Raw genomic sequence first — 20,880 nt, forward strand, 5'->3', positions numbered from 1 at the left:
GTTTCATGCAAATTTTGAAATATTAAGACTTTAAAGACTGGAATCATTATCTAGAATCTCTAATATTAATAGACTTTAAAGACCTTCCCCTTAATTTAACAACTTGAATCATTATCTAGAATCTCTAATATAGACCTTAAAGAGTTAATAATAGATAATTTAATCAGTATCCTAATTCACCTCAAAAATAATTAAGTGGCAACTCCTAGCTATTAAAAAATACAGAAATATCCAATAGATAACTCTGACAAAGAGACGCCGTTGCCGTCCTGGCGTTCAGTCGTTAAACTCAAATCATCCTCTCATGGAAGATTTTGAGGATATCCTCTTAAAACAAAAGAGAGCAGCAGCTCACTCCCACAGTGCAAAATAACACAGACGGCAAACAGAAATCAAATAAAGAGGAAACATTGAGGAAACATAGTAACACGTGACTCAAAAGAACCAAACTTTAAACAAAACCAAAATTATAAATCCGAAAATGATAGTAATTGTGCTTGATAAACAAGCCAAAATACGCAAAAGTATGACCATTAACTAACCAAGCAGAAATAATAAAATATAGTTTCTTGGGAATAAAATAACTGATAAAACAAAAAACAGAAGAGGAACAACACCAACAGCTTAGTCGACCTCCTCAATCTTGGGACCAGCACCGCTGCCACCACTAGGAGCTGGGGCATCATCATCCATGGCACCGCCCATGTCACCACCTGCACCTTGGTACATCTTGGCAATGATTGGATTGCAGACGCTCTCCAACTCCTTCATCTTGTCCTCAAATTCATCAGACTCGGCAAGCTGGTTGGCATCAAGCCACTGGATAGCTGCCTCAATGGCATCTTCAATCTTCTTTTTGTCAGCTTCAGGCAGTTTAGATGCAATCTTCTCATCCTTCACGGTGTTCCTCATGTTGTATGCATAGTTCTCCAAAGCATTCTTTGCCTCAACCTTCTTCTTGTGCTCTTCATCCTCAGACTTGTATTTCTCTGCTTCCTGAACCATCTTCTCAATCTCCTCCTTGGAAAGTCTGCCCTTGTCATTGGTGATGGTGATCTTGTTCTTTTGTCCAGTGGTCTTGTCCTCAGCAGAAACATTCAAGATACCATTGGCATCAATGTCAAAGCACACTGTGATCTGAGGAACACCCCTGGGAGCAGGAGGAATGCCAGAGAGCTCAAATTTACCAAGCAAGTTGTTGTCCCTGGTCCTTGTTCTCTCACCTTCATAGACCTGGATCAACACACCAGGCTGGTTGTCCGAGTAGGTTGAAAAGACTTGTTCCTTCTTGGTTGGGATAGTGGTGTTTCGGGGGATCAACACAGTCATGACACCACCAGCAGTTTCAAGACCCAGTGAAAGAGGGGTAACATCCAACAGCAACAAGTCCTGCACCTTCTCATTACCTTCACCACTCAAAATAGCAGCTTGTACTGCAGCACCATAAGCAACAGCTTCATCGGGGTTGATGCTCTTGCAGAGCTCCTTTCCATTGAAAAAGTCTTGCAGGAGTTGTTGAACCTTGGGAATTCTAGTAGAGCCACCAACAAGTACAACATCATGGATAGTGCTCTTGTCCATCTTAGCATCTCTCAAACACTTCTCAACTGGTTCCATACACTTCCTGAACAAATCCATGTTAAGCTCTTCAAATCTAGCACGGGTAATGGTGGAGTAGAAATCAATACCCTCGTAGAGAGAATCAATCTCAATGGTGGTCTGAGCGGTGGAAGAAAGGGTCCTCTTCGCCCTCTCACAAGCAGTTCTCAACCTTCTAAGTGCCCTAGGATTACCACTGATATCCTTCTTGTTCTTCCTCTTGAATTCCTGAACAAAATGGTTGACCATTCGGTTGTCAAAGTCCTCACCTCCAAGGTGAGTGTCTCCAGCAGTAGCCTTCACCTCAAAGATACCTTCCTCAATGGTGAGGAGAGATACATCAAAGGTACCACCACCAAGATCAAAGATCAACACATTCTTCTCACCAACACTGGTTGCCTTCTTATCCAAACCATAAGCAATTGCAGCTGCTGTAGGCTCATTGATAATACGCAACACATTAAGACCGGCAATAACACCAGCATCCTTGGTGGCCTGACGCTGAGAGTCATTAAAGTAGGCAGGTACGGTGACCACAGCATTCTTAACAGTAGAACCAAGGAAAGCTTCAGCAATCTCCCTCATCTTTATGAGCACCATAGAAGAGATTTCCTCAGCTGCAAACTGCTTCTCTTCACCCTTGTAGTTGACAACAATCATGGGCTTATCACCAGGTCCAGGAATGACCTTAAATGGCCAATGCTTAATGTCACTCTGCACTGAGGCATCAGCAAATCTCCTACCAATCAGCCTTTTTGCATCTGCATTGTGCATAATATATAGTTAAAACATAAAGCATATGAATAGAGACCTAGACTCAAACAGATATCCAGAATCAACCACAGCTTTGCTACATTACAGCATTGATAGATAATGCAATGCTTACAACACCAGACCTCTCCAAGTCAGTTCTTACCAACTTCAACTATCACAAGATTTTAACCAGATGAATATACAAGGACAAGGTTTGGAGGATAGCAAGTCAAAACAACATCATATAGAAACATTTTTTAGGTCGCTTCCTTAATCTAGTATTTTTTAATGAGAAACTTTATCAAGTCGAAATAATCTAAAATATTGGTCTAATGAACTCTATATCAGCACAAGCAAAAATTAGAAAGCTACTTAGCATCTTTCTGAATCTACTCAAGATAAACATGCAAGGACAAGATCTTGACTTCATCTTGTCTAAGACATGAATTAGATATACCACTAGACTAATCGAAGTAAATCCAAAAATATCCTCAATCAACAGATCAGATACAAGACATGACACATACCACAACATTCAAAATGTGGACACAACCACATAGTAGTAATTAATATACACCACATGAAACTTGTAAAATACTTCATCTACTTACTCATACCCATTTTAATTGAAAATGACTAGATCTAATTGATTTATGCCCAAAGTTAGTAATAGCACAAAGTAAACAAAAAAAAAAGAATTGCGCAAGTATGCATGAAAGATCTTATGTAGATACTTTTTGAGTAGCCCCTGAGTTTATAAACGTTAATTTACAGAAAATCTAGTCCTGGTTCGCATGAAAAGTAATCTTAACTGACTCTCAATAAGCGAAAACTGTCAAACAAATCAGAAAGAGCATAGTATTAAAAACAAAGAAGAAGGCAGCATCGCAAATCACGTATAAAATTCTTTCCAAATTCAAATTAAAAACAAATAGATCTAGATTGTTTAGATCCAAAATCTAGTAATAAAGCTAATAGTTTTCGGTTAGCCTCTGAACACATAAATTTAAATTTACACTAGACCTGGTCCGATTAAGCATAAATTTTAAAAAGTCAAATAAATATGAACAAACATAGCAGCAACGTAAATTACAGATCAAAAATTATTGTAAGGAGTAGATCGATAGCTTACCAAAGACGGTGTTGATAGGGTTCATAGCGACCTGATTCTTAGCAGCATCGCCAATGAGACGCTCAGTATCAGTGAATCCAACGTAAGACGGCGTCGTTCTGTTTCCTTGATCATTGGCGATGATCTCAACACGATCGTGCTGCCAAACTCCGACGCAAGAGTAAGTGGTTCCGAGATCGATACCGATCGCCGGTCCTTCACCTTTTCCTGCCATATCTACTGCTACTCTCTGTTTCTCTCCTTCGTTTAGTGTCGGCAAGTTTTGGGAGAAAAAAGGAGAGGCGGCAAATAGGTTTGAAGAACTAGGGTTTGTAAGGAGGACTAATTGTGAAGAAAAGATGATGACTTTATAGTGATACTTGGGTTCTAGAATGTTCGGAAACCCTAAGGTGGACGTGAGTTGATGACCGTTGGAGTTATGTGATGATACTTCGACGGTCTGTGATTCGTTCCTCTTTCTTCGTGGAAAAGGCCTTCCCCCGCCAGCCAGATTTGACTATATTACAATTCGGCCCACTGATATTTGAGTTATTTGTTTCCACTTGACTCGTATAATTGAAAAATAGTCTAATTTCAAAAATAATTAAAATGTAGCTATTTTTTTTATGTAAAAATAAAATTTAAATAAAAATATTCCAAAAAGTCAGATAAATTTCAGCATAATATGCTGAAGTATAAATTTTTTACATATGAAATTCTAACATAATATACTAAAGTTCTAACATAATATACTGAAAGTTTATATGCATGAGCTCTATAATCCAGAATATTAACTGAAACTTTTTGTGTTTCAGCTAGGGTATTTTTGTCTAAATTTTAAATTCGCATAAAATAGTAGCTCTTTTTCAATGACTTTGTAAACGCTGACTATTTATTGATTATCAATTCGAACTAGCTAGCACATTCTATTTTCACTTAATCTCTTGGATGTGAAAACATTACTTTCTTGTCTTTTGAATACAAAAAAAAAAAAAAAAAAGTTACTAGTATATATACGATTCTTCTCATCATAATTCTAATTATAAGTGTTATATTTTTATTTTTATTTTCTTGAAATATATATTTTATTCCTTGTTTTCGTTACTTATTCTAATTGTTTTGTCCATTACGTATTCTAATTGTTTTGCCCATTACATAGTATTATTATTAATGTGTTCTAATATATCTATGATAAATGTACACTAATTGCATCACATTCATTATATTGTATTTATATCTAATATAATAGTTATTATAATAAGTATTCATATTTATATTTAAAAATATTGGAGCAATAATTTTTAATAGAAGGGCAGTACTGTCAGTCAACTTTATAAGGATACTAGTGAAATTTTTCGCGCTTCGCGCGATTATAAGAAATGTAACGACCCGACTGGTCGTTTTGCCTTTTAGAACCCTGTTCCCTTAAATAAAACTTCTCGCGCTTGCTTTAACTAATTTACGACTTGTGAGGATGGTGGGTTCGGAATTTGGAAGAGTTTGGAGTGAAATATGCTCATTTGATTCCTTAGGATTTTATTAAAAGGCTAAGTTTGACTTTGGTCAACATTTTGAGCAAACGGACCCGGATTCGTGATTTGACGATCTCGGAGATTCCGTAGGAAAATATGTGACCTGGGCGTATGCCCAGAATCGAATTCTGAGGTCTCTAACCCGAGTAATGAATTTTTATCAGAAATTGTTAATCTGAAGTTTTAAAGATTTAAAGAAACTAATTAATGATTGATTCCATGGATATCGGGCTCGTATGTTGGTTCCGGAGCCCGGTACAGGTCCGATATATCATTTAAGACTTGCTCGCAAAATTTGGTATCAACCCGAGTAGTTTTAGGGTATTTCATCGTGGAGGAAAATTAAGAACTTGAAGTTCATAAGTTTGATTCATTTGGTTTTAGGGGGTAACTCTTAGATTTAGCATTGTTTCGGGCGTTCCGAAAGTTCAAGTAGGTCCGTCTCATGATTTCAAACTTCTTGGTATGTTCGGGTGGGGCCTGGGAGCCCCGAGCGTCAAACGGACGAGGCTCGAGTGAAGTCGAGAATTTGGAGAAGTGCTGAAGCATCTGCTTCTGTCATAACCGTACCTGCGGTTGGTCGACCGCAGAAGCAGTTGTAGCCTCGCAGATGCGGCCCAGAGCTGGCCAGGCCAAATTGCAGAAACGACTCCTTAGCAGCAGATGCGGCTTCGCAAATGCGGCTTCAAGACCGCAGAAGCGGTCCCAGCCCTTTTAGCCAATTCCGCAGATGCGGTCTCCTCTCGCAAATGCGGTCCCCTGACCGCAGATGTGGAAATAGCTGAAGCAGTGAGCTTCATTTAAGTCGAGCTCCAGCCATTTTTGACCATTTGGCACTCAGGTATTGCGCGATTTTAGAGCTCTTGAAAAAGGATTTACACATAGCATCGTGAGGTAAGTCCATATCCCTTATTTCTAAGTTTAGTACTCGAGTTTTGGGTAGATTAATACCTAAAGATTTGGAGAAATTAAGAGGTTAGAGCTAGATCTATGGTTTTAATAAAACTTAGATTCTACCACGAAATTGGTTATGAAATGGATTAGACATCATATGTTATTGATCCTTAGGTCATAGAGAACAACTTTCTTCGAAAAATTTCGGAATCCGGGCACGTGGGCCCGAGGTCGGATTTTAGGAAACTTGTATTAATGGTTGGAAAATGGCTTAAATAGCTAGAATTCGATCTTGTGAGCTTATATTGACTAGTTCCTACCTCATTTAACTAGTTTTGGATCGTTCGGCTCCGAATTGAGGGTTTGGGCTGGTTCGTGGTATTGGAAGTGCACTTTGGAGCGAGGTGAGTCTCCTTTCTAACCTTGTAAGAGGGAATTGTCCTCATAGGTGTAATAATTGAGTAATTTGCTGCTAAATGCGGAGGCTACATACGCACTAGGTGACGAGAGTCCTTGCGTAGCTAATATTATGTTAATTATTCGGGTAGTTTAGGACCCGTATTATGTTATATTTGTGAATGTCACTATATTTTCTTGCTAATGTGATCACTTAGGGCATGCTAGAGACTTGAAAAGGAATATAAGCAAATATATACACTTGTAGGACACTTGTATGAATTTACTTGGAATTAAATGCGCATTCATGTGTTTTCTTGATATTAATTGATATTTGTGGATCGGGCCGATCGCCTCGGTAGAAATAGATGCATCTATGGTTCGCGCCATTCGACCCTCTGGCAGTGCACAGTTTATTTTCTGTTAGATCGGGTCGTCGACCTCGGCATAGTATGCGCATGATATCTATGTAAAATCTTATCCATGACTTGACCGACTAAATATTTGAAATGTAAATGGCTAATTGTAAAATTGTTAAGAACATGACATATTACCTCTTGCTACAAACTGTTGATTATTTGTGATTTCCATGCTTAGTGTAACACTTCATTGTATTATTTGACTTTAGTAAGTATCAAGTCGACCTCTCGTCTCTACTTCTTCGAGATTAGAAGGGATACATACATGGTACATATTGTTTATGTACTCATACTACACTTTTGTACTTAACTGTACAAGATCTAAGGTAGGTATATCTGGCTATCAGACTGGTGTGCGTCCCTGATTCATAGACCGAGACTTCCATGGTGAGCTGCTCCCTTCCGGTGTCGTTCAGCAGCTTGATGCAGTCTTTCTTTACTTTTGCTGTCTATTCTATCACAGATAGTAGGATCGTATTATTCTTTTGTACATTTTACTAGTTGCCCATTACTTGTTACACCAGGTCTTGGCATACACATTAGTAGACAGTTCTTTTGGGTTGTATAATTATTATTAAATATTGCTTATCATCACCTATTTTAATTGCAAATTAATTAATGTTGTAAACGATTTGGGTAAGTAAAATAAGAATTTACTAATATTTCCGCATTGACTTGCCTGACAACGGTGTTGGGCGCCATCACGACCCTTAGTGAATTTTGGGTCGTGACAACATGGTATCACAGCACTAGGTTCACGTAGGTCTCATAAGTCATGAGCAAACCTGATAAAGTCTTGCGGATCGATACGGAGACGTCTGTATTTATCTTCGAGAGGCTATAGGATGTTAGAAAAACTACTCTTTATTCATTTCTATCGTGCAGTGGTTGGTATACTAAATTTCCCTCTTCTATTCTCTTATAGATGGTGAGGACACACACGACTGATATTCCAGACCCGGGAGGAGCTGCTCCCCCCGTTGCTAGAGGCCGAGGTAGAGGCCGGGGGAGGGCACCAGCCCGAAGTAGGGGACGAGGGCATCCCAGTGGTAGCACTAGCAGATCCCGCGGAAGATCCTATCGTCGAGGAGTAGGGCGAGGTTCCCGCAGCTGAGCCTACCCCGGCGTACTTTATGACAGCACCGAGATTCCAGGAGGTCATGGGCCGTATACTGCGGTTCATGGATTCTATGACTCAGGCTGGTTTATTCCAGTAAATCCAGCTACATCACAGGCAGGAGGGGAGCACAGACCCCTACTGCTCAGACTCCTGGACATGCAGCTGCAGTGTATCAGACTCCAGGTGCACTACTCGAAAATGGGGCTCCGCCAGTTGCTGCAGTGGCACCCCAGCCCAGACCAGCTGCGGATGGCAATCCGCAGAAGTTATTGGATAGATGGACTAGGCTTCACCCTCTGGTCTTCGGGGGCGAGCGTCATGAGGATGTCTAAGACTTCATAGATAGGTGCAGGGACAGACTGCACAATATGAGGATATTGGAGTCGCATGGAGTTGACTTCACTACTTTTTTCACGACCCGAATTTTCCACCCTTGGGAGCCGTGATGGCGCCTACTAATGTGAGCTAGGCAAACCAATCCTTTAAACTAATTACTCCATTATCCAATTAATTCTTTTTAACAGATATAAAGCGATAACGTATAAACAACAGAATATTTAATTAAGTAGAAGAAAAACAATAAAATATCAGAATCTATAGCTATCACAACTACTTAAGCCTCACTCAAAACCTAGTGTCACAGTGTCACAGACGATCTAAGACTGCTAAATATAAGGTCCAAAAATGAAAGACACGCTGTTTCTGAAGCAAAAAGATGAAACATGAAATAAAATATAAAGGAGACGCCAGGGTCTGCGGACGCCTGTAGGTTTACCTTAGATCTCCGCGTGGACTGAAAGTAGCCTCCAACTACGGTCCAAGAGTTGCTCGGGGATCTACACATAGTGTAAAGTATAGTATCAGCACAACCAACCCCATGTATTGGTAAGTGTCTAGTCTAACCTCGGCGAAGTAGTAACGTGGCTAGGACCAGACCAACAAATAAACTTGTGTAGCTATATAATATACAACGAAAAGTAAAGCAGGAAAAAACAACTAAAGATGGGAGGGGGAAACATGCTTCGGGGAATAACGGGTAAAAACAGAATATCAAGAGAATAAAGGAACCAAAATCCAACCACTAACAAGAATAAGGAAAAACAAAGGCAGATTTCACTTTCTTTTCACATCTTGTTGCAGGCATGCAACCGGCTCCCATTTCATGTATCTCGTGGCAGGCGTGCCACCCGCTCCCATTTCATGTATCTCGTTGCAGGCATGCCACCCGCTCCCATTTCATGTATCTCGTTGCAGGCGTACCACTCACTCCTATTTTATTTATCTCGTGATAGGCGTACCACCCGCTCCCATTTTATTATATCTTGTGGTAGGCGTACCACCTGCTCACATTTCATTATATCTTGTGGTAGGCATACCAACTGCTTCCATTTTATTATATTTTGTGGTAGGCGTACCACCCTCTCCCATTTTATTATATCTTGTGGTAGGCGTACCACCCGCTCCCATTTTATTATATCTTGTGGTAGGCGTACCACCCGCTCCCAGTTACAAGCCAACAATAATCACAAGGAATCCCGGCAAAGGAAAAAGAGCAATATAACAACTTCCCGGCAAAGAACCAATGATATTTCAACAATATCCCGGCAAGAGAACAATAATATCAAAACAACACATCCCGACAAGGGAACAATACTATCAAAACAAACATCCCGGTAAGGGATCATTAATATCAAACAAACATCTCGGCAAGGGAATAATGGTGATAATAACATATGAAGCGCAATAAACCACAACAGAGTCATAACAATTATAATACAAGACTCACGGGCATGCTTGACACCAACGTATAAATACTCGTCACCATGCCTATACGTCGTACTCCGCAATTAACATGTAGCAAATAAGACACAACTCATAATCCCTCAAGCTAAGGTTAGACCAAACACTTACCTCGATGCCACGAACACAACCCAAGTTTCAATTTAGCTTTACCTCTTGATTCCACTGCCAATTTGCTCGTATCTAGTCACAAGTTACTTAATTACATCAATAAATGATAATGAATCAACCCCAATGCATGAAAATGAGTTTTTCTAAAGTTTTGCCCAAAAAGTCAAAAATTTGCCCCAGGCCCACATGGTCAAAACCCGAGATTCGAACCATAACCCGATTACCAATTCCCCCATGAACCCAAATATATAATTTGTTTTGAAATCGGACTTCAAATCGAGGTTCAAATCCCCAATTTTTGAAAAACCTAGGTCTTACCCAAAACACCCAATTTTCCCCATGAAAATCATTGATTTTAAGCTGAAATCATGTTAAAAGATGTTAATGATTGAAGAAAACTAGTTAAAAATGACTTACAATTGATTTGGAGAAGAAGAAGACTTCGAAAAATCGCTCTAGTGTGTTTATGTTTTGAGAGGATATGAAAAATGGGTTTAAAATCGTCTAAGTATAAAAGTTGCAGGTCTCAGGTATGGCAATTGCGAACCCCGACCTCTGCTGGCTTGGGAATTGCGAAGGAAAGTTGGAAAATGCGAACTGAGAATTGCGAAGGGAGGTTGGGAAATGCAAACTGGGAATTGCAAAGGGAGGTTGGGAAATGCGAAGCCTGCAGGCCTGCAATTCCTTTAAGTCCAAAATTTCACCCCGCGACCTATCCAAAACTCACCCGTGCCCTCGGGGCTCCAAGAAAAACATGCACACCACCCTAAAAACATCATACGTACTCGCTCGTGCATTCCAATCACTAAAATAACATCAACAACTATGAATTAAACCTCAAAATCAATGAAATTTTCCCAAAACTTCTTTAAACATCAAATTTTGCATTTAAGGTCCGAATCACGTCAAATGGATTTTGTTTCTTACCAAACTTCACAGAATTATCTTAAATCACATATAAGACTGTACCAGGTGCCGGAACTAAAATACGAGCCCAATACCAACATGTTCTAATTAAAATTCATTTCCAAACCTTATAAACAATTTCAGAAAACAATTTTCTTCAAAAATCATTTCTCTGGCTTGGGACCTTGGAATTCGATTCCGGGCATACGCCTAAGTCCCATATTGTTGTACGGACTCTCTAGGATTGTCAAATCACGGGTCCTGGTTTGTTTACCCAAAACATTGACCGAAGTCAAATTAATTCATTTTATAGTCGAAATTTATCATTTTTCACAAATTTTCACATATAGGCTTTCCGGCTACGTGCTCGGACTACGCACACAAATCGAGATGATGCTAAAAGAGGTTTTTAAAGCCTCAAAATGCAAAATTTTATTTTAAAACAAGTGATGACCCAAATTTTCAGCTTGAGGGCAGGGCCCGTAGATGGTGACAGTCCTATGTTCTAGGCAGGCCAGCAGGTTCTCCTCCCATCACTTGGGGTCAGTTCGCACAGTTATTCTTGGATAGGTACATTCCACCCTCTGAGAGGGAAGAGCTACGGTATCAGTTTAATCATCTTCAGCAGGGTCAGATGTCTATGACCGATTATGAGGCGAGATTTTCTGAATTATCTCGCCATGCACTCATGATACTTTCCACAGATGCAGAGAGAGTGCGAAGATTTGTTGCGGGGTTGCACCCCGGTATTCGATTTGCCATGGCCCGAGAGGTAGAGATGGGTACAGAGTATCAGTTAGTGGTAGAGATTACTCGCAGGATTGAGGGATATCGCCAGAGGGGTAGAGAGCAGATGCAGTAGGATAAGAGGGCTAGATTCTCCAGAGAGTAGAGAGGTGCCCCGGCTAGGGGTAGAGGTCAGTTTGGGAGGAGTCAGCCTAGAAGGCCCCCATATTCAGCACCACCGCCTGCTTGGGGTGCTCCAACGTGTCCTTATTTCAGTTCCATGCCAGAGAGCTCGTATCGTCCGCCGGATATTCAGGGTTCCTCCAAGGGGTATTCAGGTCCTCAGGGCTCTTCTGATTCTTATTTCAGTGCTATGCCGGAGAGTTCATACCATCCACCGGCTATTCAGGTTCTTCTAGTGGGTCTACAGGCCATTAGGGTCAGCCATTAGGATAGCAGGTTGCCGCACCGTGGGGTTGTTTTGAGTGAGGAGATCTTGGCCATATGAGGAGGTACTGCCCCAGGCTTCGGGGCAAGGCAGTACAGTAGGGTCAGCAACCTATGATTTCAGCACTGACTGCCCTGCCACCTAGTGGTGGAGGGCAGACGGGTAGGGGCCGTCCTAGAGGTGGAGGCCAGGAAGGGAGAGGTCAGCCAGCTACTGCTTAGTCCGGTGGAGGCCAGCCAGCCGGTGCTCTAGCCAGATTCTATGCCCTTTTGGCTAGGCCAGATGCATTGGCCTCAAATGCCGTCATCACAGGTATTATTCCTGTCAATGGTAGAGATGCTTCAGTATTATTTGATCCAGGGTCTACTTATTCATGTGTATCATCTTTGTTTGCTCGTTTTCTGGTTATTTCTCTTGAGCCTTTGGGCATTCCTGTTCATGTGTCCACCGCTGTGGGCGATTCTGTGGTTGTGGATCGGATCTACCGATCCTGCGTGGTCACATTCTGTGGTTTTGAGACTAGTGCGGATCTCCTGTTGCTTGAGATGATCGACTTTGAGATCATCCTAGGCATGGATTGGTTATCCCCCTATCATGTTGTCCTAGATTGCCATGCCAAGACTGTTGCTTTAGCGATGCCCGGGTTGCCTAGGTTGGAGGGGAAGGGTTCCACGGTTGATACATCTAGTCGAGTTATCTCTTTCCTGAAGGCTCGGAAAATGGTCGAGAATGGGTGTTTGGCTTATTTGGCTTTTGTTCGAGACACCACCGCAGAGTCTTCGACGATTGATTTAGTTCTAGTAGTTCAAAAGTTTGTCGATGTGTTTCCGTCTGATCTTCCTGACATGCCACCGGATCGTGATATTGATTTCTGCATTGATTTGGCTCCAACACCCAGTCTGTATCTATCCCACCGTACCGTATGGCTCCGAAGGAGTTGAAGAAGTTGAAGGAGTAGACCTAGTGTATCGCCTTGGGGTGCACCAATGTTATTTGTGAAGAAGAAGGATGGAACTATGTGGATGTGCATTGATTACCGCCAGTTGAACAAAGTCACCATTAAGAACAAGTATCTGTTGCCTCGTATCGATGATTTGTTCGACCAGTTGTAGGGTTCTAGGGTGTTCTCCAAGATTGACTTGAGGTCAGGGTATAATCAGCTTAAGACGGAGTCGAGAGCCCACAACAACCTTAGATATGATTCAAGCGCCCCATGGCCCAAAATGACCACGTGATGATTATTTGGTCAACACAAGAGTCTCAAGGCCACAACTTTCACCATCCTAAACACAACATAATGTCTTCGACCATAGGATCAAAGGCAAATGTGTCAGGCCCAAGTGAGGCTTTGCCTAAGGTATCCTTAACTACAAAAACTTGAAGATCAAAAAAAAAAAAAAAACAGAAACGGACTCAAACCCTTAAGAAGGTTGTCACACCATCTATCATTGGGAAGAGCCACCCGGTTCGCACAATATCTACCCTTGGAAAGAACCGTGGCATTAAGAAAACCAAGGTCTTATTGCAAACGCCAAAACAAAACACAAAGGCTACGAGCCTAACTTTGCAACTAAAACGAAAAATAGAAAATCAAGATGAAAACCTAATGAATATGTACAAACGGGGAGTAGAATATACAACCAGGGGGAAATGAATATATACATAAACTCTGAAGATCATCTGGAATGAACAGTTATATACAAACCATCTATCCACTACTAATGTATAGAAATTAAAAGAAGGTAAAATAATATATACAGTCATCCTGACAGTTAATCCAAATAGTAGGGCCACACCCCCATGAATAAGAGCTAGCATTGTCCCCAATGCTAACTACCAAATAAGACATCAAAAATCAAAAATAAGCAAAGGATATAGAGCGGCCCCTCAAGCCTCATCAAACTGGTCCCCAGCCTGCTGCTGCTGTGCTGCTGGGACAGGTGTCTGCTCATGATCCTGCTCATCAACTGGTGGAACTGAAGAGGGCTCAACATCTGCTGTACTAGACGGGGGAGCCACCTCGATCACTATTCCCTCTGTATTAGGGAGCTTCCTCTTCTTCCTTGGCCTATCCTCCTCTGCTTGTGGCTGCTCTGCTGCTGGCTCTCCAGCTGGATCTCCAAATAATAAGTCGAATGGCATCTGATCTGCTAGCAGCTTGTCCACATCCCCTCTCAATTGTGCAACTGACTCCTTGGAAGCTTTCTGTTTCCTTAGCTTTTTGTGCTCCCGAGCTAATTTTTCCAAAGCTTTTCCATGTTCCCCAACCGCCTTGGTCAAGGTATCCTGTGTTGCCATCATCTTTTCCTGGTTGGCCAGGATCTTTTTCAAAACATCCTCAATATCGGAGAGAATCTCTACAGTTGCTAGTGCTCCCTGTGCCTGCACAACAGTGGTCAAAGAAGATAACTTGGATGTCGCAACTGACATCCAGTTGTTTAAACTGGCAAGGGAGTGTGCGAGCTGGTTGGCAGTGAACCGGTGAGTCTTTGATGAAGGAATCACCGGATCAGATGCAACTGATGGACCAGCTGTGGAGGAAGGACCTAGGGGAAGTGTCTCATCAAGAGTAGGGTCAGAGGGCTGCTCTGTCGCAACTGGCTCTTCAGACTGGCCAGGTGCGGAGGAGGTAGAAGCTGGAGTTTTCTTACCTCTCTTTGGGTTGTCCGGACCCAACTGATCATACCATGAGTAGGGGGCCACTGGAGGTACCGTAACATCATATCTTTTCTTCTTCACTTTCAACTCTCTGAAGTAAAGGGAGAGTGTGTTCGGAAAGGGGAAGTTTGTTTTTGTTTCGTTCCCGACTTGATAAATCACCCTCGACATTATGTTTCCCACATTAAGAGGGAAGCCCGCCATGATAGCTGCCACCAAGACAGCCCGAGGAAGGGGGACAGAGTGATCGTGTGTAGACCGATTAAGTCGACTACACACGAAGGTTAACCACCCTTTTGCTTCAAAGTTGAGGGTGTTCCGCAAAATCTTTTCTTGTGCCTTCAACCACATAGGGACTGTACCTGGAGCTGCTAAATGCTCGGCCAACCACGGACGAACCTCCTCTTTCAATGCCAGCTTCTCAAGATATTGAGACTCGTCCTCATCTGCAAACCCCAAAAAGTCATTCAGCGACTTCCCATCAAAGACTACTATCTTGTCCCTCACTTTTGTTGCTTTGGAGTTCCGAACTGTGTGGTGAACATTGCAATAAAACTCCTTCACCATATGCTCGTTTGCAAATTCGACTCTCTCTTTGAAGAATCCCCAACCCTCTCTAGTGCGGAATTGTGCTTGCACGTGAGGGTTGAGTGGGACAAGATCGGCGTCTATGAACCGCCTTTCCGGAATCAACTTTCTCTTCGGCCACCATTCCCTGAATTTGTGGAAAGCGACCTCGCTGACAAACCTATCCTCCCATGCTTCTGGTTTCCTGGTTCTCTCTATACCTCCAACCTGTGGTTCACCCCCTTCGACATATCCTCCACTATCCCCTGATATTGAAGCTGTGGGAGACGTGGAGTAAGTGCTCCCCTTGTCTTTTTCTGCTCCGGACTCATCAGACGAGTCCAAGATAACATCGACCGGCTCCTTGGAAGAGGCTATATCATCATGATCCGGGGAAGGAGGGTCACGGAGTTGGAATGAAGTGGCCTTATTTGTTGGAGAAGACTCCGAGGTAATGCTCCGTGACGGAGCATACTCACTCCCCGTGGAGTGAGATGCAGCTTTATCTACTTCCATGATCTTAGGATTTAGCTTTACAATTCCTTTTCCCCTTCCCCCACGGGAAGAACCACCTCTCCCGGATTGTATTTGTTTCCCCGTTCGCTTCTTAGCCACATGTTTTTGAACCATTGTCTGCAAGGAAGACATGTCTAGCATTGTTAGTAAAAGCACATGATATGAAATGGACAGTTCAATTGAATGAAAGAATTGCAGACACAGTTTCACAGACAGAGGAACGCGGACCGCACCAAAAGGCATGCGGTCCGCGCAGTTTACTGATTCACACAATGGTTTCTCTGAATGAACCGACGCGGTTCGCACTGTTTTGTGTTGCGGCCGCGTAGCTTCAGCGCGGACCGCACAGAAATGGATGCGGACCGCACAGGTGAACTGCCAAAATGGTGACTTCTCTGAACTTTTCACACGCGGTCCGCACTGTTTTGGACCACGGCCGCGCTGGACTCACGCGGACCCTATAGAAATGTCACGCGGACCGCATGGAGGTGATTCATCATAGCACACAAAAAAAATCCGCGCGGACTGCGCAAAAATGCTGTGCGGCCGCATAGGGCAGATTTAACTGAGGCGGAATTTTTTTTTCTCTTTAAGTCCCATTTTGATCGGAATTTGACCCCTCAGTATCCCTACTCATTTAATTACATGGATTTATGCTCCTAAGTCTCACTAAACAATATAAATCCAAACTAACAGTTATTAAGAAGAAAAAATGAAAATAAGAAGTTATACTAGTAGAGAGTAATGAGAAGAAACAAAAAATTAGGCTATGCATGAAATGAACAAGATTTGTTCCCAGGGATTAGTGAAAAATCGACTAAATGAGCAGGGAGTGTGGATGAACAGTGAAAATTTAGAGCTCCAGATGAAAATTTGTGAAAAGGTTCAAATGAGGCCCAAGGCTTCTATTTATAGAAAAGCCCTGGGGCTTTCAGCTTACCTACCAGCGCGGCCGCACAAAAATGGCCGCGGTCCGCGCTGGTTTTCTTTTAGTCACATTTTGACTACTCATCCCACACGGACCGCACTGCTTTGATGCGCGGTCGCGTGGGAGTTTATCAGAGACTTGGTAATTCCAGCTTCTCACACGCGGACCTCATAGAAATGGACGCAGTCCGCGTTGAATTTTTTTCTGAGGATGAACTCACTGCTGCTCAAGCCCACGTGGACCGCACTGCTTTGATGCGCGGCCGCATGGGGAAATTTCCATGGACTGATCATTTTTTTTTGTACTTCTTCCTTGCACTGGTTCAACATAATCCCTGCAACACTTCACAAATTATCAGCTCAAAAATCCTACTCTACAACAGAAATACAAAGAAAAGGAAAAAGACATGGGTTGCCTCCCACGAAGCGCTTGATTTAACGTCGCGGCACGACGCATGTTACCATCACAGTCATTTCAAATGAATGCGCGCCACCACGTGGCTGTCATCAATCTTTCCCAAATAATGCTTGACGCGATGCCCATTGACTCGGAAGACTTCACCATTTTTATTTTTGAGATCAATGGCACCAAAGGGAGTTATCCCAACCACTTCAAAAGGGCCGCTCCACTTGGACTTCAACTTGCCCGGAAATAACCTCAACCGGGAATTGAAAAGAAGAACCATATCACCCACTTTGAATTCCTTCCCTCTGGCATACTTGTCATGAAGGTACTTCATCTTGTCCTTATACAAGGACGAGCTGGAGTAAGCATGAAACATAAACTCATCAAGTTCATTCAATTGCTCCACCCGAAGATTTGCAGCTACATCCCATTCTAAGTTTAACTTTTTCAGCGCCCACATAGCTTTATGTTCCAATTCTACCGGAAGATGACAAGCCTTCCCAAACACCAACCGATACAGAGACATACCAATCGACGTCTTGAAAGCTGTACGATAAGCCCAAAGAGCATCATCCAATTTCCTCGACCAGTCAGTCCTATTTGCATTGACAGTTTTGGATAAAATACTCTTAATCTCACGGTTGGACACCTCAACTTGGCCACTCTCTTGAGGATGATAAGGAGTGGTTACCTTGTGATTTACCCCATACTTGGCTAGTAGAGAGTCAAAAGCCCGGTTGCAAAAATGAGAACCCCCGTCACTAATTATGGCAAGTGGAGTGCCAAACCTCGTGAAGATACTCTTTTTCAAAAATGCCACCACACTTCGAGCTTCATTATTTGGCAAAGCTATGGCCTCAACCCATTTCGACACATAGTCAACCGCTACCAAGATGTAAGTGTTGCCACATGAACTTACAAATGGTCCCATGAAGTCTATCCCCCAAACATCAAAGATGTCAACCTCTAGAATTGTGTTAAGGGGCATCTCATCTTTCTTCGAAATCCCTCCGGCACGTTGGCATTCATCACATCTTTTCACAAAGTCACCGGTATCCTTGAACAACAAAGGCCAATAGAAACCACAGCTCAACACTTTAGACGCCGTCCTTGCCCCGCCATGATGGCCACCATAGGGCGAAGAGTGACAAGCTTCCACAATACTCAGTTGCTCTTCTTCAGGAACACACCGGCGAATTACACCATCGGTGCAGATTTTAAAAAGATACGGCTCATCCCAATAGTAATCCAAGCAATCCCGCTTGAGCTTCTTCCTTTGGTTAGAAGAGAGCTCATACGGAACCACACCGGTAACAAGGTAATTGGCAATGTCGGCAAACCATGGCATGTCTAGCATTGAAACCGAGAGGAGTTGTTCATCCGGAAAAGCATCATTTATCTCAAGGCCGTCCAAAGGCCTCCCTTCCTCCTCCAATCGAGACAAGTGGTCCGCCACTTGGTTTTCACTACCTTTTCTATCAATGATCTCCAAATCAAATTCTTGAAGAAGAAGCACCCATCTCATTAACCTCACTTTAGAATCTTTCTTCGTCATCAAATACCTAAGGGCGGCGTGATCGGTATGAATAATCACTTTGGCCCCCATAAGGTATGGGCGAAACTTCTCCATGGCAAAAACAATGGCAAGCAATTCCTTTTCGGTGACCGTATAGTTCCTTTGAGCTTCATTCATTGTCTTACTTGCGTAGTACACCGGATGGAACATCTTGTTAATTCTTTGGCCCAAGACCGCCCCCACCGCAACATCACCAGTGTCGCACATGAGCTCAAAGGGCAAGCTCCAATTTGGTGCGGTAATAATGGGGGTAGTCGTCAACTTTTGCTTTAGAAGCTCGAAAGCCTCCATACATTTCTCATCAAACACATATTTGGCATCTTTCTCAAGCAATTTACACAACGGGTTAACTACCTTAGAGAAGTCTTTGATGAATCTTCGGTAGAAACCCGCGTGTCCAAGAAAACTCCTCACCCCTTTGACAAAAGTAGGGGGAGGGAGCTTCGAGATAACCTCAATTTTCGCTTTATCAACCTCAATCCCTCTTTTTGAAATTTTGTGACCCAACACAATGCCTTCTTCTACCATAAAATGGCATTTTTCCCAATTGAGAACCAAGTTTGTGTCTTCGCATTGGACCAATACACGATCCAAGTTTTGCAAGCAATCACCGAAAGAGTCCCCGACCACACTAAAATCATCCATGAAGACCTCCAAAATGTCTTCCACCATATCGGTGAAGATTGCCATCATACATCGTTGGAAAGTCGCCGGTGCATTACATAACCCAAATGGCATTCGAGAGAAGGCGAATGTGCCATAAGGACATGTGAAAGTTGTCTTTTTTTGGTCTTTCGGGGCAATGAGAATTTGGTTATAGCCTGAATACCCATCCAGAAAACAATAGAAAGCCCGACCTGTAAGACGATCAAGCATTTGGTCCAAGAACGGCAATGGGAAATGATCCTTTCTAGTCACCTTGTTCAACTTCCGGTAGTCTATGCATACCCTCCAACCCGTCACAGTGCGAGTCGGAATAAGTTTATTATTATCATTAGTCACCACAGTCATTCCTCCCTTCTTTGGCACACATTATACTGGAGAAGTCCACGAACTATCAGAAATTGGATACACCACACCGGCGTCAAGCCACTTGATGACTTACTTTTTAACCACCTCTTGCATGGCTTCATTGAGTCTCCTTTGATGTTCAAGAGACGGCCTAGCGTCATCCTCCAATATTATCTTGTGCATGCAAAACGCGGGGCTAATACCCCTAATATCCGCCAAGGTCCATCCAATTGCCCGCTTGCGCTTTTGAAGAACCGCCAAAGTGGCTTCAACCTGCACGTTAGTCAAGCAAGAAGAAAGTATAACCGGCAAAGTAAAATTAGGACCAAGAAATTCATACCTGAGGTGAGGAGGAAGTGGTTTCAACTCCAACACCGGTGGCTCCTCAATAGATGGCTTGGTGGGAGGAGTTTTACGATTTTCAAGATCAAGAGATAACTTCCTCGGTTCATAAGAATATGAGCCCATGCCATGTAATGCATTCACACACTCCACCCTTCTAGCATCATCATCAACATCCATGTTCAATAGCACGGCCTCAAGTGGTTCCTCAACATTAGCCATAGCGCTTGTGTCATCCACTATCACTGCCGTGACAATGTCAACAAACGAGCACACCTCATTGCTATTTGGTTGCCTCATTGATTTGCATACATGGAACACCACCTTTTCATCACCAACACGGAAGGTCAATTCTCCCGCTTCCACATCAACCAAGGCCTTTCCCGTAGCTAGGAAGGGCCTCCCAAGAATGATAGGCACCTCAAAATCCACATCACAATCCAAGATCACGAAATCGGCTGGCAATATGAACTTATCAACATGAACAAAGACATCATCAATAATTCCCAAAGGTCGCTTCATTGATCGGTCCGCCATCTGAAGCCTCATGGAGGTTGGGCGAGGTTGTCCGATTCCCAAGGTCTTGAAGACCGAATATGGCATTAAATTGATACTTGCCCCCAAGTCGCAAAGGGCTTTTGCAAAGTCGGCACTTCCAATGGTACATGGGATAGTGAATGCGCCGGGATCCTCAAGTTTTGGAGCCATAGAATGCACAATTGCGCTCACTTGATGGGTCATCTTGATTGTCTCACACTCCATTGATCTCTTTTTTGTAACCAAATCTTTCATGAACTTTGCGTATCCCGGCATTTGCTCGAGTGCCTCCACCAAAGGCACATTGATAGTCAAACTCTTCATCATTTCAATAAATTTCTTAAATTGGTTGTCACCCTTTTGCTTGGCCAACCGTTGAGGGTAGGGCGGAGGAGGTCTAGGCAAGGGTGCCTTGGCTTTTGGCACCTCCGGTTCGGGCATATCAATGACGTGTTCCCTAGACGGGTTCACGGCCTATTGAGTCTCCTCCTCACCCTCATCAATTGCAATTCTCCCATCATCATT

The 20,880-nt window shown here is 42.8% G+C and overlaps 2 protein-coding genes across 2 annotated transcripts; one reads left to right on the top strand and one right to left on the bottom strand.

The window, feature by feature from the left end:
- Positions 1-431: 431 nt before the first annotated feature.
- Positions 432-3,801, bottom strand: LOC104233462 (heat shock cognate 70 kDa protein 2-like). Its single transcript, XM_009786857.2, has 2 exons — positions 3,485-3,801; positions 432-2,360 (listed from the first exon to the last, which is right to left on the bottom strand). Exons 1-2 carry the CDS (start codon positions 3,696-3,698, stop codon positions 625-627), a joined length of 1,950 nt encoding a protein of 649 aa, XP_009785159.1. The 5' UTR covers positions 3,699-3,801; the 3' UTR covers positions 432-624.
- Positions 3,802-11,647: 7,846 nt separating this feature from the next.
- LOC138873964 (uncharacterized) lies at positions 11,648-12,756 on the top strand. The gene is made up of 2 exons (XM_070152459.1): positions 11,648-11,776; positions 12,052-12,756. Exons 1-2 carry the CDS (start codon positions 11,648-11,650, stop codon positions 12,754-12,756), a joined length of 834 nt encoding a protein of 277 aa, XP_070008560.1.
- The last annotated feature ends 8,124 nt before the right edge of the window (positions 12,757-20,880 follow it).

This window comes from Nicotiana sylvestris, chromosome 7 (genome assembly GCF_000393655.2).
Source record: "Nicotiana sylvestris chromosome 7, ASM39365v2, whole genome shotgun sequence".
In the NCBI taxonomy this organism is placed as follows: domain Eukaryota; kingdom Viridiplantae; phylum Streptophyta; class Magnoliopsida; order Solanales; family Solanaceae; genus Nicotiana; species Nicotiana sylvestris.